The 26143-nt window shown below is 43.1% G+C and overlaps 1 protein-coding gene across 3 annotated transcripts in view; it reads left to right on the top strand.

Annotated features, from left to right (window-relative positions):
- Nucleotides 1–24431, top strand: part of TCF20 (transcription factor 20) — a 213389-nt gene extending 188958 nt beyond the window's left edge. For 2 of the 3 annotated variants that reach the window (XM_084627342.1, XM_084627343.1), the window contains exons 3-6: nt 1120–1213; nt 10851–10900; nt 14923–15050; nt 23127–24431. In XM_084627342.1, the coding sequence (XP_084483468.1) occupies nt 1120–1213; nt 10851–10900; nt 14923–15006 (228 nt within the window). In that variant the 3' untranslated portion in view covers nt 15007–15050; nt 23127–24431. The remainder of the gene's footprint in view (nt 1–1119; nt 1214–10850; nt 10901–14922; nt 15051–23126) is intronic. The other variant, XM_084627344.1, reaches the window with a different exon arrangement.
- The last annotated feature ends 1712 nt before the right edge of the window (nt 24432–26143 follow it).

Genomic DNA, 26143 nt, shown 5'->3' with positions numbered 1-26143 from the left:
CCCAAACCCCCACCCTTGCCCCGCCTCTTCCCACCCCGCTCCACCTCCTCCCTAGAGCATGCTCCTCCCCCAGACCTCCTGAACGCCGCAAAACACCTGATTGCTGTGGGCAGGGGATGGGGGAGGCTGCATGCCGCCACCTCCTCCCCTGCCCTAGCCTCCTGAATGCCTCAAGCCGGCTGACTGCCATGAGCAGGAGGAAGGCACTGATCCGCAGGATGCGCCGGCAGGTGGGAGGCGCTGGGGTGCGCTGTTACAAGTTGTGCAATTCTCTCTTATAAAGTCGCTGCTCTCCTGGAGAATCCTGCAAGCTGTGGACAAAGCAGGCGGCCAAACAAGGGAACATTGCCCAACTTTAAACGAGCGTGTTCTGTTATGGAGCAGGGACGTAACATTGAAATAACATTAAGCGGGAGGAAGTTAAGTGAGGAGTTACTGTACCAACATCTTTGTATCATTGAAGGCCTTTATTTTGGAGACATGCCATTCTTGTGACATTGCTGTTTTTTCCCCAGTGGCATTTCCCTTAGCACCAGGTATACCTCGTCTTTATCTTGTGTGACAAAATGCTCAGGTTGGCCTCAGTCCTCTTGGATTGACATGTCAGTGGTAATGAAGATTTGGCCAGATGAATCAGGTAGTGATTTTTATACCAACTGGGGCCCCTAATCCATTCTCTGTACTGCTAATTCTCATTTTAAAGTTGCCACAGACACATTCAAGTCTTCATACTGCAATTCCAGTGCTGAGGTCATCATTATGTTCTGAAAGAATGGTGTCCTAGTAGGTGCAAGGAATGTTGAAAGTTCTGTTAATCTGGTAGAGCCGTCTGCTGTTTGACAGTACATTAAGTCCAGGTACCACTGCTGTGCAAAAGTATGTTGTTCGAAAAACCTCTTTGTTTCACCTACTGGATGGTGGGACCTATTATTTGATGTTTAAAGGGGATGTAATCTAAAGAGTGATCTTTGGGACCTGGTGGTTCTTGATACATTTTGAGAAAGTAGTGCCTGAAACTGCTAAAGTTTGTGTGGTGGAAATACCAGGAAAAGGTGTGTGGAGGGAGGAGATAGAGGGCTCACCAATTTGCTAATATTTCTATCTTTCCATCCCTTTCAGAAATGTTCCCACTGCCAGGAGCCAGGAGCCACCTTAGGCTGCTACAACAAAGGTTGCTCCTTCCGATACCATTACCCGTGTGCCATTGATGCAGGTAAGAACAAATAAGATTAATAATATCTTACACTTATAGGACACATATTGCCCCCAAAGTATCCCAGAGCACTTTACAAACTGCTGTACTCTGAGTCTCGTAACCCACCATGGGAATACAGTAATGGAAGGGGTGGAGCATGGCAGCTGATAAAACAGTGCACAGCAGCACTTTGGAACAAGTTGGATTGAGAAATGTAGAAGAATCTTCTTGAAATGGCAGAAGGAATTTTAAATTTATAGAATGCAGCAAAAAAACCTGGAATTTAGCCAAGACATGGGAGATAAACCCCCTTTCCCTGTGAAAAATGTACAGGCTGTTTAAGGACTCCCAATAATCAGAACCTCTGATTTTTCATGTCTTCTGAAGAACAGCACCTCCTGCAATGACATGCTCCTTAACAGTACAATTGGGCATTAGCCCAGTAGATTCCAAATGGAAAGTGTCACCTGCTGAGTCATAAACGCCACTTCAGCAGCACCTCATTTGTGCACACACAAGTCTCTTATCCAAGCAGTGACATTGCTCAGTTCTGGTCAGCTATGAAATATCAGCCTGGGTGGTATAGCTTTTAGAGGAGGTGCTTCTTTTGCTCAGTGATCAGAGTACTACTGCTATCTGTGTGTGCAGTTGTCCTTATGACTGTAGTGTCTGGTGTAAACGTAGATTATTTAGAACAGTGGTTCTCAGCCAGTGGTCCAGGGACATCGGGGGAGGGGGCAGGTTAGAGGAAGTCTGCCAAAATAAACCAGAGAGCAGGGTTGGTGTTAGACTCACTGGGGCCTAAGGCAGAAGACCGAAGCCAAAGTCCAAGCAACTTAACTTTGCTGGGCCCCCTGTGGCGTGGGGCCCTGGGCAATTGCCCTGCTTGCTATCCCGTACCACTGGCCCTTGCTTTTAATCTACTGGATATGCAGAAAAACAGTTGTTGTGGCAGAGGTGGGCTGTGGAGTTTTTATAGCTTGTTGGGGATTATGGGGGGAGATCAGAAGGAAAAAGGTGGAGAACTCCTGATTTAGAAGACAGAAGTAGGGTTGGGCATTTGAATGGTCCAAAAGTTATTTATCAAATATTTTAAAGCACTAATTTATTAGAACAGTAAGAATGGTAACGAAGAAGAGTCGGACCTTATGGTCTCCAGTAGACTTGCCCTTAGATACATATGCTTAATTATAAGAAACAAGTTACTTAACTGAGTTATTTTAACTCGGAAAAATGCAAAACAGTATTAAATGAAGTTGTAAAAAAATGAAAGAAGGGCGCCATGATTCAATCAAAAAGGTAAGCCACTGCCTACATCAGGGCATTCTTGCTGGAATATTTGACGATATTTGACCAAGGTCAAACAATAGGTAGTCAGCTGACTTTATTTGACTGATTGATTGACCAGCTTGCCAAACCTATACAGGATATTTCGTTGCAGGGGAAGGGGTGAATTTTCTGAACTTCATATCTTCCTGTGTATGACTGTACAGCACCTAGCACAATAGGGCCCCAACCTATTGGTCCTCTACGTTCTACCACAACGTAAATGCTAAATAATAAAACAGAATTAAAATTGCCGTGGAATTCAGGGTTGTTTGACATTGAATTTGATCCAGTTATGCTACACAGTAGATGAGGCCTTGACACACACTTTAAAATTACACACCAAAAAACTATGTTAAAAGGACTTTATTAATATTACAGAGTCAAGCAGTCAGGAAATGCCTGAAGTAAATTGCCTCTGCAATCATAATGCAGCTCCTTTGTGCATATGCATTATGATACAATATTTATTTTCGAGATCATACTGTTTTTTTCCATAGGACCCCTACCTTATTCAGTGCACAGAATTTATGGTGCTCATTTAATGAGTAGCTATTCAATATTATGACAGGTTTCAGAGTAACAGCTGTGTTAGTCTGTATTCGCAAAAAGAAAAGGAGGACTTGTGGCATCTTAGAGACTAACCAATTTATTTGAGCGTAAGCTTTCGTGAGCTACAGCCCACTTCGTCGGATGCAGACTGTGGAAAATACAGAAGATGTTTTTATACACACATACAAAAAGAAGGATTCTAGGTGGACTCCTCCTGAAGGTCAAGACAGCAGACTGGACTTCTACATAGAGTGCTTCCGCCGATGTGCATGGGCTGAAATTGTGGAAAAGCAGCATCACTTGCCCCACAACCTCAGCCGTGCAGAACACAGTGCCATCCACAGCCTCAGAAACCACTCTGACATCATAATCAAAAAGGCTGACAAAGGAGGTGCTGTTGTCGTCCTGAATAGGTCGGAATATGAACAAGAGGCTGCTCGGCAGCTCTCCAACACCACTTTCTACAAGCCATTACCCTCTGATCCCACTGAGAGTTACCAAAAGAAACTACAGCATTTGCTCAAGAAACTCCCTGAAAAAGCACAAGAACAAACCCGCACAGACACACCCCTGGAACCCCGACTTGGAATATTCTATCTACTACCCAAGATCCATAAACCTGGAAATCCTGGGCGCCCCATCATCTCAGGCATTGGCACCCTGACAGCAGGATTGTCTGGCTATGTAGACTCCCTCCGCAGGCCCTACGCTACCAGCACTCCCAGCTACCTTCGAGACACCACTGACTTCCTGAGGAAACTACAATCCATCGGTGATCTTCCTGATAACACCATCCTGGCCACTATGGATGTAGAAGCCCTCTACACCAACATTCCACACAAAGATGGACTACAAGCCATCAAGAACACTATCCCCAATAATGTCACGGCTAACCTGGTGGCTGAACTTTGTGACTTTGTCCTTACCCATAACTATTTTACATATGGGGACAATGTATACCTTCAGATCAGCGGCACTGCTATGGGTACCTGCATGGCCCCACAGTATACCAACATTTTTATGGCTGACTTAGAACAACGCTTCCTCAGCTCTCGTCCCCTAATGCCCCTACTCTACTTGCGTTATATTGATGACATCTTCATCATCTGGACCCATGGAAAAGAAGCCCTTGAGGAATTCCACCATGATTTTAACAATTTCCATCCCACCATCAACCTCAGCCTGGTCCAGTCCACACAAGAGATCCACTTTCTGGACACCTCAGTGCTAATAAACGATGGTCACATAAACACCACCCTATACCGGAAACCTACTGACCAATATTCCTACCTACGTGCCTCCAGCTTTCACCCTGATCATACCACATGATCCATTATCTACAGCCAAGCTCTGCGATACAACTGCATTTGCTCCAACCCCTCAGACAGACAAACACCTACAAGATCTCTATCAAGCATTCTTACAACTACAATACCCACCTGCGGAAGTGAAGAAACAGATTGCTGGAGCCAGAAGAGTTCCCAGAAGTCACCTACTACAGGCCTAACAAAGAAAATAACAGAACGCCACTAGCCATCACATTCAGATCCCAACTAAAACCCCTCCAACGCATTATCAAGGATCTACAACCTATTCTGAAGGACGACCCAACACTCTCACAAATCTTGGGAGACGGGCCAGTCCTTGCCTACAGACAGCCCCCCAACCTGAAGTGAATACTCACCAGCAACCACACACCACACAACAGAACCACTACCCCAGGAACCTATCCTTGCAACAAAGCCCGTTGCCAACTGTGCCCACATATCTATTCAGGGGACACCATCACAGGGCCTAATAACATCAGCCACACTATCAGAGGCTCGTTCACCTGCACATCTGCCAATGTGATATATGCCATCATGTGCCAGCAATGCCCCTTTGCCTTGTATATTGGTCAGACTGGACAGTCTCTACGTAAAAGAATAAATGGACACAAATCAGATGTCAAGAATTATAACATTCATAAACCAGTCGGAGAACACTTCAATCTCTCTGGTCACGTGATTACAGACATGAAAGTTGCAATATTACAACAGAAAAACTTCAGAAACAGACTCCAAAGAGAGATTGCTGAATTGGAATTAATTTGCAAATTGGATACAATTAACTTAGGCTTGAATAGAGACTGGGAATGGTTGATTCATTATAAAAAGTAATCTATTTCCCCTTGTTTATTCTCTCTCTCTCTCTCCCTCCCCCCCCCCCCCCCCCCGGACTGTTCCTCAGACGTTCTTGTTCAACCCTGGATTTGTGCTGGAAATGGCCCACCTTGATTATCATACACATTGTAAGGAGAGTGATCACTTTAGATAAGCTGTTACCAGCAGGAGAGTGGGGTGGGGGGGGAGAAAACCTTTTGTAGTGATAAACACCCATTTTTCCATGGTCTGTGTATATAAAAACATCTTCTGTATTTTCCACAGTATGCATCTGATGAAGTGAGCTGTAGCTCACGAAAGCTTATGCTCAAATAAATTGGTTAGTCTCTAAGATGCCACAAGTACTCCTTTTCTTTTTATTCAATATTATGTTTTCTCATTGTTCAGTGTGTGACTCTAGGCCTTATTGACTGTACACTAGTCAAACTCTGCTCTGCAGACAGAATTATTAATTTTCTCTTGGGTTTTTCTGTGGTGCTCATCACTGTACCATGAGTGTTCCACAAATGCTAATGAATTTATGTTCATATCACCCCTGTGAGATGTGGAGTGTTATCCCCATTTTACAGATGGGGAACTAAGGCACAGAGAGATTAAAGTAAAAAATGTCCACTAATTTTGGGTGCTCAATTTGAGATGCCTAGGACATTGTTTCAGGGTACTCAGCATTTTATGGCACTTCATGTGTTCAAAGCATAGCTTGCATTGACATCAGTTGCAGCTGTGGGTTCTCACCTGTTCTTCAGATCAGAGCCCAGTATCTCAAGCTGCACACTTGGAAAATGAGGAATGCTCAATTACTTGATCATGCGTGAAAAGTCTGGGTTAAGTGACTTGCCCAGCATCACATAAGAAAATTCTGTGGCAGAGGCAGGTATAGAATTCAGTTTTCCAGGGCAGCATTCAGCTGACCTAACCATGAGTCCATCATCTTTCTTCCTGCTATCCTCTGCCTCTTTCCCTGCACACCTTCCAGCTTCTGCAACATGAAGGAGGGATCCTATAAACAGTCTCCTCCACTACACAACCCTGATTCATCACAGAAGCTGTGCTGTGCTGTGCACTGAATGAACATGGGTTCTGTGGAAAAAATGTCATCATGTAATTTAAAGACTGTCACATAACGCATATGCACAAGAAGGCCAAATTTGGCAGCCTTACTGCTGGCATTTCCTAAAATTTTTAAATACTTCATGTTCTTTTAACATAGTTTTATGTGTAACTTCCTAGATCTTGAAAAAACCAAAATTCCATCATGTGGCATCATAGTGACACCCATATGTTGTTAGCAGGATTGAAATCTAGATCCACCACACACATACTTTCTCTTTGAGCTAACGGGGTAACTGAGAGTAGTGGTAAATTGTCATACTCTCTGTGGACCTGTACTAGAGGGGGATGAGATACCTTGCAAATGGGTTTCACAGATATTTGTAACAGAAGAGGAATGGTGAGACTCTGGAGTCTTGGATTCCATTCCAGGCTCTGTAGGCAAGTGTGCTTTACTGGATATAGAGTCTTCTGCCCATTTCTCCACAAGTGATTATTTCTGCTCCATCTCCTCCAGCTAGTCCCTGTCCCAGTCCTGTATCTTCTCCATCCCTGGTTCCTTTTACCAGTTCCATTCTCCTCAGCTAGCCAGTTCCAGTTCCTCCCCTTCTGGTTCCTCAATTGATATGTTTCTTTCCCTCTCTCTGGTTTCCAATCATCATCCCCAGCCCCCACTGGCTCCTAGTCCAAGTCTCTTTGCCAGCCAGCCCCAATTTCTCACCCAGCTCCTCATCTGATCTGTCTCCCCTCTGCATTATTTGTGTTTTTAAAAAACAATTCTAGGAATATTTTTGGTAACAAGCATGTTTGATTTTTAAACTAAATACTTCCCATCGTTTATAAGTATTTTAGTAGCAGATTAAATTTTGGTATTTGAACTACAGAGAAGAACAAGTGTAGCACAGCTACCTTCCTCCTTTTAGTGTCCGAGTCCATTATCGATAAGCAACAAAAACAGGAACTGAATGCTAATCATAAGACTTTGTACTAATATACTGGATGACTCTTATTTTTATTTCTGGTCCTTATAGCTCAACAGGGGATCAATTTGCTGGGGGATGTCCCTTTAGGATAACAGTTAGTGCTCTGTGCTTCTGCACTGAAGATCAGTTTTCAGTCCTAGATCACTAGCCTGGTCCTAAATAAACCAAGTTTTGCACCACTGTTTCTGATTGGCTCTTGAGGAGGCACATGGTTAATAAACCTGCTCCAGTCTGTACGTATGAATGCTTTTATATACCCTAACTCAATCTTGTGCTTGATCTCCTTACATACAAAATAATCCTTATCAAAATAAGACATCCTGGTGTGCAAGAGAGCTGAACTCTAGCTCTCCAAATCAAAATTAAACAGTGCCACTTAAATAATTTCTGTATGAAGATAGGACAAAGACAATGGGGAAATCTAAGCCTGTTGAAAAGGCAAAGAAATTTCTACCCAAATCTGAGGAGGCATTGGAGCATGCTGAACACTTCAAATATTGGGGTGGCATGACTACAAGGAAAGCCAAATCGACATAGAATTGGACTCGTGGCTACTGCTCTAACGACACTCAGCCAAATTTAGAGAAGCAAAGGTATTACTATGAAGTATAAAATGAAGTTGCTGCAGTCTTGTCTTCAGCATCTTGCTTTATGCATGGTAGATGTGGATGCTACAGAAACAGAACATTGACACTCTCTGCCTTCAAAGTGAAATGCTACAGGCAATTGCTGCATGTTAGCTATACATTGCACACCACTAAGAAGGAGGTAATCACCCAGATGTACAGCATAACTGAAGTGATATCTGATATCAATAAGATGGTAAAAGGAAACTTGAGTTTGTGGGACATGTGGTTTGGGTGAGAGGAGGAAGAATGGGAGCAAGTTTTGCAGGGACTGGTGCCGAATGCCATGGTCAGGGGGCACCTGTGGTGAGTGTGATTCAACGATGTGGCTGACTGGGTGATATGTGGAATGGCATGTTTCACGAGGCTGTGTAAGGACGTGTGGAGGAAGATTGCTTGCCCATGACTCCTGTGTGTTGTGTTGTGTTTACTGTTCGTTTTGATGTGACTTTATGGTGCTTTTCACTATGGTAATAATAATAATATGGAAATGGCTATTGTTAACGTTTCATCTGTGTTTAGCTTTCATCTGTTCAGATTTATAAAGAATCACTGACGTCTGAGATAACTTAGTCCTAGAGACATCTCCATGGAAACAGGATTCTTGTTTCTTGAGATTTCGCATCCACTCCCTCTATTTTTTTTTCTTTCCCACCTGGAGTCAAATCCTGATTGTTACATCACAGTTGTCTCCACAGCATCCATATTATGTGATATCACAAACAAAGGATATGTACTCTATAAACAGAATAACTAGCAAATGATGAACTCTTAAGGGACAAAAGTCCTCTTTGCTTGCAAATATTCTTTGTGAAGGGTAACAAACCAGAGAGAGAGACAAAGTACAAGGAGATATAAGCATAATTGCTTGTTAAAATTATCCTTTGTTGTACATTTTCCCTGACTCTTCCATGCAGGAAAACCTGCTCAAACAAGGTGTGTGGCTGCCTTTTCATCTTCCTCCTTGAACTGACCATAGCTTGATGTATTGTTGTCTTGCTATCTAAAATTACCTCTTGGAGCTGATTTATAAAGTTTACTTGACTGGGAAATTAAATGTGTTACCTTAGGTCACCAGTTAAAACCAAGGCCAAGTTGTTAGTAAGCAAAAGTTTTTTCCATCTTATGAATAGTCAGTGGCTGTTGTGAAATGAGCTCAGGGTGTCTCTCCCATTCCAGTGTGGAGATCAGCGTCCCTAACCTTTAACACTAATTACCACAGTTGGCATTAATTGGCTCCAATGTTAACATTTATGGTAAAAAAACGACAAAGAATGAATAATAGATATTGAGCTTTTCTCACCCCCACACGTGGTCCAGATCCAGGGCATGAGGTATCTTGACAGAAAACAGTGTGTGGAAGCTTATACTGCCCCCCTCCACATGTGCCCTTCCCATCTGGGGATGAATGGAGGATTCATCTGTCACCAGTGCTGAATTCACTAAAAGGAGAAAACATCTTCACTTTTCATTATTTTTGGGTTTGTTCTGATGGTTACAGTGTTGTACAATGATAATTCATGGTACAGTCTCATTGTGCAAAATTCCTATCTTTATAATGAGACAGTCTTTCCTATACTTTTGAAATTGAAATTTGAATTTGAAATTATTGCCCTTAGCGCAGGGATAAGGGTTTTTATTCTCTCTCTTTTTTAAATCTCTGAAGTAATGAAGCCTATTGCATGCTACTTCCTTTTGACTCAGGCCAGAGGCATTGATCTTGAAACTGAGAAGCATTTCTTACCAGCAAAGCAAACTCTGCTTGGGTGTCTGGAAAGCGTTGCCCTGGAGCCCTAGGTGCTGTCTGTTTAAGCTCATCTAGCAGATTGGAACAGCAGAGAGCCGTAGTTATGCTACATACTTTTAAAAGTTTTTTAATTAGCACATTTTATTAACCACTGCGATACTTGCTGGCAATCTGGGGACACTGGAGAGGACATGTGGTCATAAATGCCTTGCTGAATTTTTACACTGATGATCCACCAGAAATAATGAGATGCTGGCTGAGTAACATCAGGTATTTGGAGGTGATGTCAAAAGATGACCAAGAGTGGGGTAGCACCATAGATGACAATACCTAGCAGATGCAGCTGAACCCCCGATGGAGAGGGCACTGCTGCTTCAAGATTTGATTGTGAAATGGAAATGTGGGGCTCTTGGAAATCCCTAAGTAGAAGGCTGGAGCGCCAAAGTTTGCACTGCCTTGTTGGCTTTAGTGCACCCTCTTCTATGGATATAGCACTTACAGTTCCAGGAGCTGTTAATGTAGCACTTGTTAACAATGCTAAAGTCACTTTTAAAAACAAACTTGATCTGTTCTAGTGTCCTTAAAAAATGTGAAGTCATTAAACTGTTTCCTAGATTAGTGAAGCTTCACATTTACAGAGTGTGGAAGCAGATCCAAGAGCAATATGAATGACCCTGTGGTATATCAAGCATGGTGTCAATGAACAAAACTTGATCACTAGATTTGGGGTTGGAAATAAGTCACAAGACACACACCAACTTTTTTCTGCCCCTGATATTACAGGTACTTTGTGATAAACATGAGGGGAAGTCCCTTTCCTCTGAAACATAAAGCAGGGATAATATGCTAAGATGAGATGAGTGTATCTGGTCTTTCCTGTCTTTGTATTTCTAAGGGTTAGAATCCATGAAGCTAGGAGAGATTTGTGGGTTTGCTCTGACTTTTACTCATTATGCAGCAATGAGGCATTTGGGGAAATTTGGGCTTGGCATATTGATTGCAGTAAGGACAATATCACTCAGGTCTCTTGGTAACTTAATTTACTAAAATATTCCTGAAACCCCTTTCCTCCAAAAAAAAACCCTTCTAGTAATTCTAGAAGAGATCTCTGAATACATCTATCTGAAAGGTATGATGAGTGTGTACACATTATGCAAGGTATACTTTTATAAATAAAATAATCAAATTGCTGTCTGTCTTCTCCTCTAGATTGTTTACTAAACGAAGAGAATTTCTCAGTGAGGTGCCCCAAGCACAAGGTAAGAGGAAACCTCTTCCCTGCTAGGTCCATTCAGTGCTATCCTCCACTGGGCTCTGACTACATTTGTTTTAATGAAGTAATTTTATACCCAGATAACGTGTTTGAGAGGGAGGAGATGCTTTTAGATGAAGCCGTGTGGGTGGGTTGTTCTATGGGGAATGCATTTTTGGGGATGAGTTTCTACCTAGAAGAATACAGATTGCTTAAGAAGATATGTGAAGCCTACTGTATGTCTTTGCTAGTTGCTGTCTGGACCTTCAGAGAGACTATATGAAACCCAGCCTAATTCCCTATCTTTTATGGTACAATCAATACACTACTACTTTTTGAGTTCTGTACTGCAACTTTTTGGTGAAGGTTCTTTCTGGGATTTACCAGGAATGCAAGAAGGAAGGAAAAACATCTCATGGAAAAAAATTCACTCAGCTGTTGGAAGCAAGGACTTGCCAGAAATAGAAGCAGCTTGTCATAGTTCAGCAGTTACCAGGTTGAGTACAGTTACTCAGCTGATTCTGCTTCCCTCACATCCTCAGTACAAGTTACGGAAGCATCCGTCTGTATAACTAGGAGATCGAAAATGTCAGGAGGAATGGCGTTTCTGGTGGCTAATAGAAATCTGTTTAAATTGTATGAGAGTATAGACAGCACCACTTGTAATTTAGATTTTGGGAGAGGGGGATTCTGCTCCTTAGCACTTGCAAGAATGCTTCAGAGAAGTCAGGTTTCAGTTACTCCATTCAGGTACTTGTCAGCAGCTCTCTTCTGCTGTGCCTTGGATTAGACTGACATCTGGTGGCTTCTGGTATTTTTACAAGGTAGTTCTGAAAGAAAATCTGTGTAAAGGAGAAAAGTATACTGAGCAAGTGGTTTTACCACAACAAGCTATTTTTATGTATTTACCCCCACACTTCTTAAAAAATAGTGGTGGTTTGTTTTTTACGTTAGAAATTCAAATCCTGTCTAGCCTGGAAGACTCTAGGACATTGGTTCTCAATTTGTAAGCAGTGATCAGCCTCCCTTTTTCTCATCCTTTCATTTAAAAAAAAAAAAAATTGTAGTCCTTATGGTTGCAGAGAGAACCTCAGAAATGTGGAACAAGCATAAAGCAATGCACTAGTGCCTGCCTGAATCTACAGGCAACCTGAAACAGTAACTGAAAGGTGTGAACTGCCCCAACAGCTGGATGAAACTGGTGTGGTCTTTTCCTGACAGTTGTCTAGTGTGATTGTGAAGGATCTGTAACACAAGGATTTCCTGGTTTTGCTGTCCACTGACAAGACATGTTATAGCAGCCATTCTCAAACTATGGTTTGGGACCCAAAAGGGGGTTATGACCCCATTTTAATGGGGTCACCAGGGCTGTCTCAGACTTGCTGAGGCCTAGGCCTGAAGCCCAATTTCCACCACCCAGGGCTGAAGCCAAAGCCCGAGCCCACCACCCGGAGCCTGGGCCAAAGCCCGAGCCCACCACCCGGAGCCTGGGCCAAAGCCAAAGCCCCTTGGCGGCAGGGATTCAGGTTACCAAGCCCCTGCCTGGTGCTGAAGCCCTTGGGTTTTGGCCTCCCCACCTGGGGCGGTGGGGCTTGGGCTTTGTCTTGTTGTGTGTCCTCCCCCTCCCCGCCCTCTGAACTGGGGTGGCAGGGCTCAAGTGGGCTCAGGCTTCAGTCCCCCCTCCTGGGGTCAGGTAGTAATTTTTGTTGTCAGAAGGGGATTGCAGTGCAATGAAGTTGAGAACCCCTGTGTTATAGGGTTAAAAAAATTAAAATAAAATAAACTTCTAAAGTTTTCCAGCATTCAGTTCTTGCAGATAGGTTGAGTTGGAAGTGCTGTACAGTAACTTCTCACTTAAAGTCGTCCCAGTTAACGATGTTTTGTTGTTACGTTGCTGATCAATTAGAAAACATGCTTGTTTGAAGTTGTGCAATGCTCCCTTATAACGTTGTTTGGCAGCTGCCTGCTTTGTCCACTGCTTGCAGAAAGAGCAGCCTGTTGGAGCTCGCTGGTGGGGGCTTAAAACCAGGGTGGACCGGCAACTCCCATATCAGCTCCCCTAAGTTCCCTGTGCAGCAGCCACCCAGCAGGCTATGAATTGCCGGGCAGTTCAGCTGTCCCTCCCCCCACTGCCATGTGCTGCTCCTGCCCTCTGCCTTGGAGCTGCTCCCAGGAGCCTCCTGCTTGCTGGGCGGCGCAGGGTGGTGGTGTGGGGGGTAGGGACGGAAGAGGGAAGCTAATATCAGGGTGTCCCCCTCCCCACATCTCCATGAGCAGGGTGGGGAAACGACAGGGCTTAGGACGGAGGGAGCGTGCTGGCAGCAGCTGCTGTCTCAACTTCCTGGTCTACTTAAAAAGACAGTCTACTTAGAGTGGTTCAGCGTACTTAAAGGGGCAATGTGCATCTCTCTCTCTCACACACAGGGTGTGTGTCTCTGTCTCTGCCTGCCATGCTGTCTCCCCTCCCTCCATTCCTGCTGCCTTGTAGAGTGTGAAGCTACGTTAACAACGTGTTAACCCGTGAGGGCTCAGCCACGTGCTAGTTCATCATTTAGCAGCAAGGCATTCCCTGGGCAATATCCCACCCTCTGACTCCCCCACCTCAACCAAGCTCCACAATCATCATTGCTGTGAACAGTATTAAATTGTTTGTTTAAAACTTATACTGTGTGTGTGTGTGTATATATATGTGTGTACTTTTTTTTGTCTGGTGAAAAAAAGTTCCCTGGAACCTAACCCCCCTATTTACATTAATTCTTATGGGAAAATTGGATTCGCTTAATATCGCATTTTTCAGGAACATAACTACAACGTTAAGTGAGGAGTTACTGTATTAGTATTTGCAATGATGGTCCCCAAACTTTGATAGGAAAACATTAAAACACAGCTGCCTTGTGACTAGAATGCAGTCTGTTTTATAAGCTATATGAACACAGTTCAGTTCCCTGCTAAGCTTTGAAGGGACAGGGGATGGCAGTGGAACTGAAACAGGTACGTGATGAAGTTGTGAAAGTGTGACATCTACTAACATTAAGCCCAGTACAGATCTTTTGCCTATTTTATGGGAAGAAATTGGCATTCGTCATCTGCAGCTTCTCTTTCACACTGAAGTTTGTTCATGGTACAGTTTTGAGTCACTTGTTTGAGCTCAAGAGAGAATGGAAGGATTTTCCTTGCTTGAATGTTGCTCTGCCCTTGCTGAATGCTTCACTGATCAGCATTAGTTTGCTCCAAATCTTCCTGGGAAGAAATACATGGTTTCTCAGCCTGGCGGTCATGACCACCTTACCCTTCCAATATTGTAAATGGGAGGGTGGGGAGGCTAGCGAGAGATGGTTGAGGGGTGATCCTGATATGGAAAAAGGGGTCTTGATGTGGAAAAGGCTGAGAACCACTGTGTTAAAATGACTCACTGGAGAAAAAGTTAAACTGTGACTTTGCGAGAGCCAGAAGGGTGAAAGTTGAGTAACTGAGAGAGGAAGGGACTTTTAGTTAGACTGTTTAAAGCTCTTTGCTTTTTGTTAATGCCTATGTAACCTCAGTAGCTAATTAACACCAGACACACCATCTCTTTAACTGAGGTTTGAGAGCTAACTTTATAAATCCTCTGACCCATCCAGTAGGTGCTCCAGCAGAGCCAGGGATGGCCATGCTCAACATTCCTTATATTTTTAGGGTTGAGTAACAGTGTTGGGGAAGAGAACTTTCAAGCCTCTTGTATAGACCGTAAAAGGGCACATGCCCAATGTTTAAGAAATCCTTTGCAAGTCACCTTTAAAGGGTTTTATTGAGAAGTTTTGCTTTTTCTTGTGAAATTCTGTATATATTTTTTTAAATTTAATACCAAACTCTCCACTCTTGCTTAATGACAACTCTTGTCATGGGGAAAATCCTGTCTGAAAATCTGAATAACTCATTCCAGTGTACTGACTTTTCTTTCTCTCTTTCATTCTCTGTGTGCCTCTCTTTCCTTCCCCTGTCTCTTGCTCATACCTCCCTGCTCCTCCTCCTTCTGGTTTCGTTCATCAGCCCCTCCTTCCTTGCTCTCTTCCCTCCTTGCAGAACAAGATGGTGAAAGGCAGTCTCAGCACAGAGCAGTCGGAGCGGGGGTGAGGGGGGAAGTGTGCTCCTGGGAATGGAAATAAAAGCAAGCACAGGTGAGTTGGGGGGAGGACTTCCAGTTCCCCCCATGCCCTCTCTCCACTTCTGTGGGGGCAGTTTGTACACACGCAGAGATTGGGATTGCTTTGATTTTTGTCACTCCATTTTGTTCAGCCTAGCAGTTTCATTTTTGTATTTCTTTAGCAATTCCCTCTGTTTACAGGTGAAGGGCAAAGCTTAATAACTGACCTCCTCTACTGTTGCTGGATTTCATCCAACTCCCATATTCAGTACCAGAAACGTCCATTCGTACTTTTCTCTTCCATGTGCATCAGAATCTGGCAGAAATTTTTCCTTAATTTTATGGAACCTAAATAGTGAACTTCCAAAAACCATCAAACAAACCAAAAAACAACCCTACCACCTCACTTAGATGTAGGATTGCCACCTTCTTAAACTTTGTACTTTGGAATAAACTAGTCTTATTGTCCTTGCAGTTTTGTAACATGGATGTTACCAGGTCAGAATTAAATTGCATTGATATTTCAAGATGATTATAATTGTGCAGTGATTATAGTCGTGCAGGCCTCTCACTTTTAGGATGCAGGATACCTCTACCCAAATTGGTGCAAGTGGTGATTCTTACTAGGGGTCTGTTACACTCTCCCTCCCTTCCCCCCACCCACCCCAAAGCCCTTTCTCCTGCCTGTCCAACCAGACTGGAGCTGAAGTAGGTAGAGTTGTATCTGTGTGGCCATAATCTCATGACTCTAACGTTTATCCTTGTATTTACTCCCTTACTATTGTTGGTTACCAAAATGCAAAGCTATTGAGAAATGCATCTCCTCATACCCTGGCTCTGCAGAATATCCATTTAGTTATCTAGTTAGCTTGCAGATCACTATAAATATGCAGAACACCCAAAATCAAAAGTCATTGCTAACTGATGGCAGTTGGTGACCTAAGGCCAGATCTGTACCACAGACCTTTATCGATATAACTACGTCGCTCGGGGTGTGAAAAATCCACACTCCTGAGTGATGTAGTTATACCAACCTAACCCCCCATGTAAACTAGCACTGTGTTGACGGGAGAGCTTCTCCTGCCAATTATAGCTATTGTCTCGGGGATGTGGATTAACTGCGCTGGTGGGAGAAGCTCTCCTATCGGTAGTGCCCTATGAAATTCACGGTCCATTTTGGTCTATTTCACAGTCAAAGGATTTTTAAAATAGTAAATTTCATTATTTCAGATATTTAAAACTTGAAATTTCACAATATTGTAATTGTAGGGGTCCTGACCCAAAAAGGAGCTGGGGGGGGTCACAAGGTTATTGTAGGGGGGGTTGTGGTACTGTTACCCTTACTTCTGCACTGCTGCTGGTGGTGGCGCTGCCTTCAGAGCTGGGCGGCCGGAGAGCGGCGGCTGCTGGCTGGGAGCCCAGCTCTGAAGGCAGAGCTGCTGCCACCAGCAGCACAGAAATAAAGATGGCATGGTATGGTGTTGTCACCCTTATTTTTGCCCTGCTGCCTTCAGAGCTGGGCACTCAGTCAGCAGCCGCCTCTCTCCAGCCACCCAGCTCTGAAGGCAGAGCGCAGAAGGAAGGGTGACATGGCATCGTATTGCCACCCTTACTTCTGTGCTACTGCTGTGGGGCGTTGCCTTCAGAGCTGGGACCCCAGCCAACAGCTTCTGCTCTCTGGCTGCCCAGCTCTGAAGGCAGCACAGAAGTAAGGGTGGCAATACCGTGACACCCCCCCCCCCACCACCACCACAAATAACTTTGTGACACCCTTCCCCCCTGCAACTTCCTTTTGGTCAGGACCCCCAATTTGAGAAACACTGGTCTCCCCCTATATAATATAGGGTAAAAGCACATAAAAGACCAGATTTCACAGAGGGAGACCAGATTTCATGGTCCGTGATACATTTTTCATGGCCGTAAATTTAGTAGGGTCCTACCTCTCGGTGTAGGAGCCTCTTTGCTAAAGTGCTAGCAGTTGCGCCACTGTAGCGCTATACATGAAGACAAGCCATAAATGAAATGAGTTTGCAATCTGAGTCCTGTTGGAGCAGGTGTCCCCAGTCACCCTCGAGTTGGCACTTGACCTCATTCCGTTGCTCGTTTGCGTTACCTGGTCTTGCTTGCCTCTGTTCGTTTTCCCTGATTCTGCAGATGAGAGTTGCTCTTTTTTACTTCTGCTGCCTTATCTAACTAAAGCTGTTTCCCCCTTCTTGACTCGCTTCTCTTCCCAGCCGCTTCCTGTTAAGTCTTGCCTTAAAACCTTCCTCATTTCTCTAGTCAAGTGACTACAAAGTGTTTTTTGTGGTATTTTATATGAAGGAAGTGAGACTTAATAAATTGTTTTTTATTTTATATGTGCAACAGCAGAAAACGGCTAGTATTTGGTATTAGGACTGTGATGTGGCTGTTGGCTTGGTTTAGCTCAGTTCTTCTTTGGTTTTTAGTACTCTTACATTCTGAGACTTTCATTAAAGAAAAATAGCTATTTAGACAAAATTAACCATTAATATTTATTGTCCATTTTTCCTAAATAGTAAAGCTCATCAAGATTTTTTTAATTCAACTTTATTTTTGTTTTCCATAAAGTGTAAATGATGGTGTGGTTGAGAAATAATTGGATAATGGTCTAGCAGAGTGTATTGCTAGCGTCTTTTACAGCTCTGTAAACTTGAGCAGACATGGAGCTGGCTTCTTTATGATAATCAGGGTGGACTGTTTAAATAAAAGCCATTTAAATTACTGATTTTAATCATATTTTAAATCATAAACCAGGAAACCTTGGTTAAAAGAATAGATTTTAATTTTGTTTTGCATTTGTACTTTTTAGTTGTTTTGCTAAAGAGAGGTTGATTCTCACTGGCTGGTAACCATTAAAACATGCTGATTTGCAACTATATAACCTTTACATTAAAATTGGTCCTTCTTTTTCCTAACCAGGTGGATACACTGTATCTATACACATTTATTTAAGCGGTTATATAGCTTAACTTGCATTTATTGAAATTCTTAATTTTTACATTTTATGATAGAAAATGAATGATTGATGCATTTCTTATTTATTAATTTTTTACTTGTTATTTGTATTAAGCTCTATTTGGATGGAAATTAAAATTCAATTAAAACAGCATTTTAAATGTATTAAATAGAACCACCTTAAATGTGCTTGATACTTAAGGAAAAAAAGTTCATCTAAAAGTTTATTAAAACATGTTTTAGAAGTAAAACTGTCACATTTATTAAAGGGAAGTGTTGTCTATAGTAAGTAGATTGAACTGATTGTTTCTGGTCACTATGCCATTAAAGATTTTAGAACTAGGAGATCTCATCCTCTCACACCTAGTTCTTATTCATAGATTGGAAGAGGAAGACAGTATTTCCTACTTTTTCAATTCTGACTTGATTTCTTAACTTTGAATTAATTAGTAATTGAATTGAACTAGTTGAATAAACTGAAATGAGGAAGATATTCTCTACACCTGCAGACGTGGCTCCTGCTCTCAAAAGTTGTTTAGCAGTACGGCAAAGTCTGGTTCCAGGCCTTAATATAGGTTGTGAGTTTCAAGTTTAATTTTAAAAAACAAACCTGTATTTAATTTAAATAAAAAAAATTGTTTTTAATTATTTTTAAATTATTTTTGTCCACCCTGATAACTGTTAGATCTTTGTTTTATAAGACTTAAGGAGTCAGTGAACATTAATGTGCCCTTAATTTTTTTCATGTGGGTTTTTCAATTTCAAGTTGCTTGACTTGTGTGTTCTTAGAGCAAAGTCACGGCATAGTTTTCCAATGTTAATCCCCTCTCGCAGGGCAGTCTACTTTGAGTTTTATGCTTGATCCGTTTTAAGTTCCACGAGACAGATACCTGTCGTCTTAGCTTTATAAAGTGCTTTGTACAGCTATGGTGCTCAAAGTATTATTATTAATAATAATCATTGTATTTTGTTCCTCCCCTCCTTCTAGAAGTTCCTCCAATAAGGAAACAGTGAATCCAGGGCATTTGCCCTTGCTTTTGACAAGCGCTGTTAGGTGAGGGGGAAGATTAGAGTGAGAGAGAGGGGGAAAACGGTTCTTTTAACAACTTCTTTCCCTTTCCAACTCTGCCTCTACCTCTCCCCTCCCCCAACATTCTTCTGCTCCCCGTGGGAAGTTGTGGGCATGCCTCTCAACCATCCAACCTGCCAATGTGAAAAATACGCCACCACAGTGTGTGACAAATGACACTGGTGTTTTGTTGAATGTCACACCATAAACAAGAAGTATCTGTTGCTTGTGGTATGACATACAACAAAACAAAAGTGTTCCACTTTTAGGGTCAGGTATATGTGGGGTCCCTTTCCAGGCTTCTGGTGGATTCAGGAATGGGCTCTCTACATAGGCTTTTCATGGGGCACCAGGGTGAGGGCCTGAGTGATCCCTGCCCAGACTGCTCCCAAATTAATTCTTGCAACATCCCCATACAATTAATGAGGCCCCCAAATGTATGTAGCCTCCCATATTCCAATCATGCCCATTCACACACACTGCTGATTTGCCATCCTCTGTCCCTCCCAAGGGGCTGCTGTTGGTGGTGATTCTCTTTCTCCCCTCCCCCTCCACCCCGTACCCCTTCCCTCCAAGGAGTATAGAGAGGCCAGTGAGCTAAAGACTGAAGCTGCTCAGGAGGAGCCAGTGTTAGATTTTGGGAAGGAGCCTAGCCCTAGACATTATTCACAGGGGGGAACAGGGACCACATCAGGCTCTTAAGCTGCAGGGCTGTTTTTGCTCATTTTTCCTCCCCCTCCTGTGTAAGCCCAGCAGCAGCCTCTCCTGTCTGACTACTGCAGACGACTCATGGGCAGCTTCCCTCCTTCCCTCATAGGCCTCTTTGCTTCTGGGAGTAGAGGAACAGGGAGTCCAGAGCTGCAGCTTGAGAAGCAGCTGCTTCCACTACCAGCCAGCAGCCCCTGTCCTGCAAACTACCACCTGATAGGCAGTGCATTGGGCCAGAGAGCCTGAAGTAGCTCTAATGTAGAAGATAGTGCATAATGCAGTGCAGGTCAGAACTCTGGTTATAGGGCTGTTGCCTGGTTTCAGGGACTCTCCAAGCGGCCCAGTCTACATCTCACAGTACGCTCATTTATATATGTGTGGGTCATGGTCTTGTTACCCACTACTGTCTTCTCTGGAGCTTGTTAGTTCTTCTACCCTCATGGATATTTTTGTTGGAGGAATGGCAATAAATAGTCTCTCCACATTGGGTATTTGTTTTGGGAAGTGGAAGGTTTATAGTACATTGCTGCTATTCCTGTTTTGGTGTAAGTTGAGATTCCTGCCTCTCAGGCCACGGAAGCTCTAACTGGAGGGTACAAGGCTAGAGCCTGATGATGCAAGCCCCCTCCTGTACAGCTTAGTGAAAATTGTTAAATAACTTCTACTTTTAACCCATATAGTAGGGCTTGTATATGGCTACCAAATCTGGTTGGCCAGTGCTAGGCACAGGACTCCAAGGAAAAGAGGGAGGTGATTTAAAGCATCTTTTTGCTCCTTCAGTCCTTGGAGCCAGTTTAGCCCTTAGCAGAAGTAAAAGCGGCTTCCGTGCTCCTCAAACCTCGGCTTGCTTGTAACTGCCTGCTAGAGCTGTTCTACTGGCCAGGTGTCACTGGAGCTAGATGCTCCCTCAGCGCGTTCCCTCCCACCCCCAAGATGCTCCCTTATGTGAGCATGGGAGGGGGGAGAAAAGGGGGGTGTTGCAGAGCTGATTATGCCTGCTGAGGATTCTCCTCCATCGCTAGAATTTCCAGCAGCTTTGTTGGGCCATTTTTAGGGCCAGTTTGCACGGGAGGAGGGGTGCGTAGAGGCCAGACAAGGAGCCACGGATCTGGCCCATAAGCTCTGAATAAAAAGCCTAGTGTGAAAGTATGGAGTAGTATGAGTTAAGGCGTCCTCAAAACGATGACAAGGATTTGAGAATCCCCCAGGAGAGAGGAAAGGGGGATAATACCACGAGTATATGAATGCTGTGCCTGAAGCTGGGTGTTGCATTCTCCCCACCTCTTCTCTTCTCCCAGATACTTCTAATTTGGAGATACTGGTGTCTCTCCCCACCCTTTTTCAGTAGAGAATGTCTTATGGATCCTTTCCTCTAATTTGGCCCTGCACTCCCTCCCCTCCAATCAAAGCTATTCTTGTAAGTTTGAATAACTGTGATATGCATGGTAGTTTAGGGAAACTATCTTCCCACAGTGGGACAGATGTGTGTCCCTTTGCTGCTTTTGGTGGAAATGGCTGTAAAGTTGTCTGCTAAAATAGAAGGATTGGCTGTTGGTGTGGTTGGAGTTTTTTTTCTTTGTTTTTGGCTGCTTTCATTCTGATCCCAGTAAGGGAAAAAGGGGCCTGCACTCTAGTGCTCTGGATCAAGTTCAGGAATGGCAGTGGGTTGTGTGTCTGTTTGCTGCTCCTCTCTTCCTGAGCCAATTTGCCCCTAGAACATTTGTATCAATTCCAGATACGAGTGACTGTGGGTGAGTGTGCCTGGTGCTCTGGATTTTTTCCAGGAACAGGGGGTGTCTTTGTATATGGTGAGCCTGTTCCTTCCCTGAGTCAGTGCCTAATGCGCTGGATTGCTTCCAAGCATGGGCAAGCCACAGTTGTCCAGAAGCCAGAGGCAGCAGCATGGACTTGCTACTCCTTCAATAAGGGCTTACAGTTGCACAATAATGAATACCAACAAGGATTAGCTGCCTGAGCTGTTACTTCTAGGAATTTCCCTCTCTCCTTCAATGATATCACCTCTTTATAGTAGTTTATTTTTTACATACTTGCCTCATGTCTTTTTGTTTGCTCTTAGCCTTGTATTGCTGCATGTGAAAATTTTAGCAGTAAAGTAGTATGCTTGCTGGGATGGGATCTACTTTGTGTGCTGATACCCAGAGTAGCTTATCTTTTCATAGCACAGCCAGCAGGGCGTCCTGGAATTCTAACTGCCAGTAGTAGGTGTGTTTTGTGTATGCACCCGTAATGCTATTAACTGCAGTACATACGTTCAGCATAAATTGTGGTTTTTGTTTTTGACTTGAGCTCATTTATGAAAGGATATACGAGTGTTACGTGAGCTACAGCAAAGGACTATTCTTGCAGAATAACTTAATCTTGGGTCTCAGGAAGGAATACGATATTTAAATCTTTTAAGTTTTCTTAGCAGTGGCAACTTGTTAAGGGAGAGCGAGGTGTTTCCTAGAAAAATTAACAGGAAGTGTGGCTTTAATTGCGGAGAATTCGACTCCTGTTTTGAGCTACCTCAGTCTCAACAATGCTTAAACTCCTGGAGTTCTGTATCTTTCCTCATGGGATTTCTTGATCTGTACAGTTGAAATACTAAACATCCTAGAGAAGGACTGGCCGTTCCAGAGTTTGAAGTTTTGCCTGAAGACACGCCAAGTCTGTTCCTTACACTAATCTTACGTAACCCTGCAGTCTGCAACCTACTACAAGAAAACAGCATAAGGAAATGTAAACTATACACAAAATGAGGCTCATCCTCCCTCTAGTGAGGACTGGTCACTTCAGGCAATTAATAACTGGATATGGAACCTGTTAACTCAGTCATCAGTTCCATTACAGTCCCAGATTGGTATTGGTTGGAAGTTGTTACTATCTGATGGCTGGTTGGTGATCTGTCTGTATGAAATGTGTTGGAGTCTCAGTCCAGTTCCTAGTGGGCAGGTGTCACATCACAGATCCACCATCATAACTGATCCTAATTGGGCCCCTTTGTTGCTAGTTTCCAGCAAACAGACTAAGGATTAATGATCTTCTCACTGCAGGAAGTGGTTCTGTGTTATAAGGTCTGTGGCTTGGTGATGGTAGGGAAAACGTATGCTCCTGCGGCTGCCCATGCTGTACCCCTTCAGTAGCTAAATAGATTACAGTCTCCAGGGCTTGTTAATCCGATACCTTTCACCACATAAAATGTGTTGTAAAGAAATAACCACGATCATGCTTCTGTGAACTTAGCTCTTGGCATTACTGCTCTGACAGGTTGTTGGGTAAGCTGCTGTGAAGTCCTGGTGGCTGTTACAAGGGTAACCCTAAGTATACTAATATTGCTGTGTTCACTTTGTTTTGCAGGTTAGGCTGTTGAGATAAAAAGCAGTGGACATTCATGACTGAATGAAATCTCTCCCACTGTGCAGCCATGCCCCCTCTTGATGTGCCTGCCAATGCCAGCACTTCCTTCATAAATTCTTACATCACACTCAAGACTGATGACATCACAGAATATGACCAAGGAGTCTGAACCAGCTGTTTCCATGGACACAAACTCCATAGTGACAATGGGGAGGGGAGGGAAAAAAGAGGAAACAGGTGGGGGGAATTAAAGAGGGAGGGATAAAATATATATATATATATAAAGATCTATTTTTTAGTCTTGGAAGACTTTGTTTTAAATGAAAGGTGCACTATCCCTTTTTATGCATTTGATTCAATATTAAAAACACAGATAAATTCACAATTTCTTCTAACTACAGTAAATATTAAGTCCAGAATCCAAATGAGGCTCCTGAACTATCCCTCTTTTGTTGAAAAGGGAGTGGAATTTGCATTCCACTAACCAGATTTGTCTCCCTCCTCTTCCCCCCAGCTTCCGGAAGAAGAGCTCAAGACTTAAAGAAAATTTTTTTTAAAATCCTCTTTCATTACAGAACTGTCTGTGGGATAGAAAGGGGGATTGGATGGCTGCAGGCAATGAGTTGTTCATATGTGTATGTGTGGGGAGCGAGTTTACAATATTTTCTTTTCAAGAAACACTATTTATTTTGATTAACAATAGAAGCTTGAAAACATCTGACTCCTAGGTCATGCGACTTGTGAAGTAAAAGGTAGCTGCTGCTAGACAAATACACCCCCCTCCACCCCCATAGATGTCTGCACCGAATGGTGGGTGTGGGGAGGGTGTTTCTGCCATTCATGGTAATGATGAACACCCCTAAATCATTCCAAGAAGCTGCCGTCTCTTTTGAAAGCAGGCTAGAGGAGGATGTTGGTTTGTCTGCCAGGGTGGGAAGTTGAACAGGAAGTCTGAATGTTGATGGAATCAATGTGTGTTTAAATTGTCCAGGAAAGTTCAGTTAACCCTTCTTTAGTGTGTGGGTGGGTTGTTTCTGGGTTTTGTTGTTTTTTCCGACGGAAGGGAGAATGTCAATTTAATAGCCTATACCATATGGTTATTTTTTTGTAAATTGTGTAATTTTTAAACATTTGAGTTTAAAAAACAAACAAATTTTCTCTTGTTAAGGCCTTAAGAAGGGGTTAGTGCATCTTTCAGGGGTCACTCTGCCATGGGAATAAAATAGCTGTTTCACAAACAGTTTTATATAAAAAAAAAAGCTTAAAAAACAAAACAAAAAACTAATAAACTTCATTTTAACCTTGTTTCCTTTTGTTTTGTGAATGTAACTTGGTTTGTTGAAAGGGAGGGGGAGACATGCTAACATTCAGCTGCCACATTTTGGGTTGTTTGCCTTCTGTCATCTTCGTGTCTTTCCTTCGCTAATGAGATTTCCTTAACCATCTGGACTGGCCAAGGAGGAGGGAGACAGTGAAGTTTTTATTATTAGGATTTATATGGTGACTAGGCATAGCTAGCCAGTAGGATCACTTGACTCCCTGAACTCACAGTTCATGTGCAGTAGTATTACACTACCTGCCTGATCTTTTCTTCACCCATAGGATGGTACCGTGCTCTGATGACTTCACACACTGTGGTGCACAGGGTGCTGTGGTAGTGGGAGCTGGCCAGCATGACTTTGGATCTAAAATGGGGTTGAGGAGGGAGAAAATCATTTTAAAAAATGATGTTGTAGGTGCCTGTTTTGCTGCTTGCATTATGGAACATTCAGCATAAAATTAAATTTTAGCTTAATTATAATACTTCTATTTTAGCTCTATTTGGGAAAAAATGGAGACACTTGACAGTCAGGGCCAGATTTCCAGTTAGGGACGTCTTACCGCTCTAAAACTGTGTGCAACACTAAGGTTAGCTGTGGGGGGGCTGCTGAAGATGCTGTGCCTGGGGTGCGTAAGGGATAAGTTCAGCCCTGTTGATAGTAATTAATTTATAGAAGTTACTGTCTTTGATATGTATTTGGAAAAATGGGGCATTATAAAAGTCCTCAACTTACCCCTTATCCAGTAATAGGCACTGAAGTCAAGCTTCTGCTATTCTAGGAAATGTTTGTGACGTCTGTAACCAGTACTGAAAAAACTTCAACTGCCTGTGTAGTCAGAACAAAATCATTTTCCACGTAGTGTGACTGAGTAAATGCTTTCTTTCAAATCAAGTGAAATTGGCGTTCTCTAGTGTCTGTTCTACTCTACGTATCCCAAAACATTGTGTTACATGGATTCCATGCATTATATTTCTAATGAATCTGCTGAGCAGTAGTAGATCAGCAGACAGGAGTGTGATGAAACTTCTGAGGGTGACACTGGTGCTTCTTTTCTGGCTGCTGAATGTGGGGCTCAAGGGCAGCCAGGAGGGGAAGGGTCCATGGCAGCTGGCAGGATGGTTGGAAACCTGGAGGAGAGCATTAGAGGCAGCTGTTCCTGGTGGCTGCCCAGGGTGACTGAGCTGAAGATTCCAGCGTTGCCTGTATGCAGATGGATCGTGTTGATTTCAGAGTAACAGGACTCATGTACATCATGTAAATAAAACAAATTACACCGGACCTGACTCTGAGACATTGTTTTCTTTCCAATGACAGAAACTGCAGCAAGACCCTGAACTCTTCCACCACTTGGCCAAAGTTCAATACTGGTATCAGAGACAGGGTTAAATTTCTAAGAAGAGAAAATGTGAGCTGGTGTTCCCATTGAATAAAGATGGAAAAAGTCAGTGCGGTGCTTACAGAAATCAAAGCTATCCAAGAAGCACTAAGAACAGGCCAGGAGGAATTAAAATGGTCTGGAGGCTTCTCAGGAAGGACTGAAATATGCCCTGAAGGCAGAGATCAAATCCAGACATTTGGAAATAAAAACTGTATTGAACAGAAGCTACAAAGGGCCTGAGGGGATTTTGGAACCTATGTATGAAATGCTCAGTTTGTTTTGCCAGCCCTGACTGAAGAGATGAACAGCAGCTTGAT

The sequence above is a fragment of the Lepidochelys olivacea genome (assembly GCF_965140295.1).
Source record: "Lepidochelys olivacea isolate rLepOli2 genome assembly, chromosome: 1".
In the NCBI taxonomy this organism is placed as follows: domain Eukaryota; kingdom Metazoa; phylum Chordata; order Testudines; family Cheloniidae; genus Lepidochelys; species Lepidochelys olivacea.
This window is presented reverse-complemented; position numbering and strand designations above follow the sequence as displayed.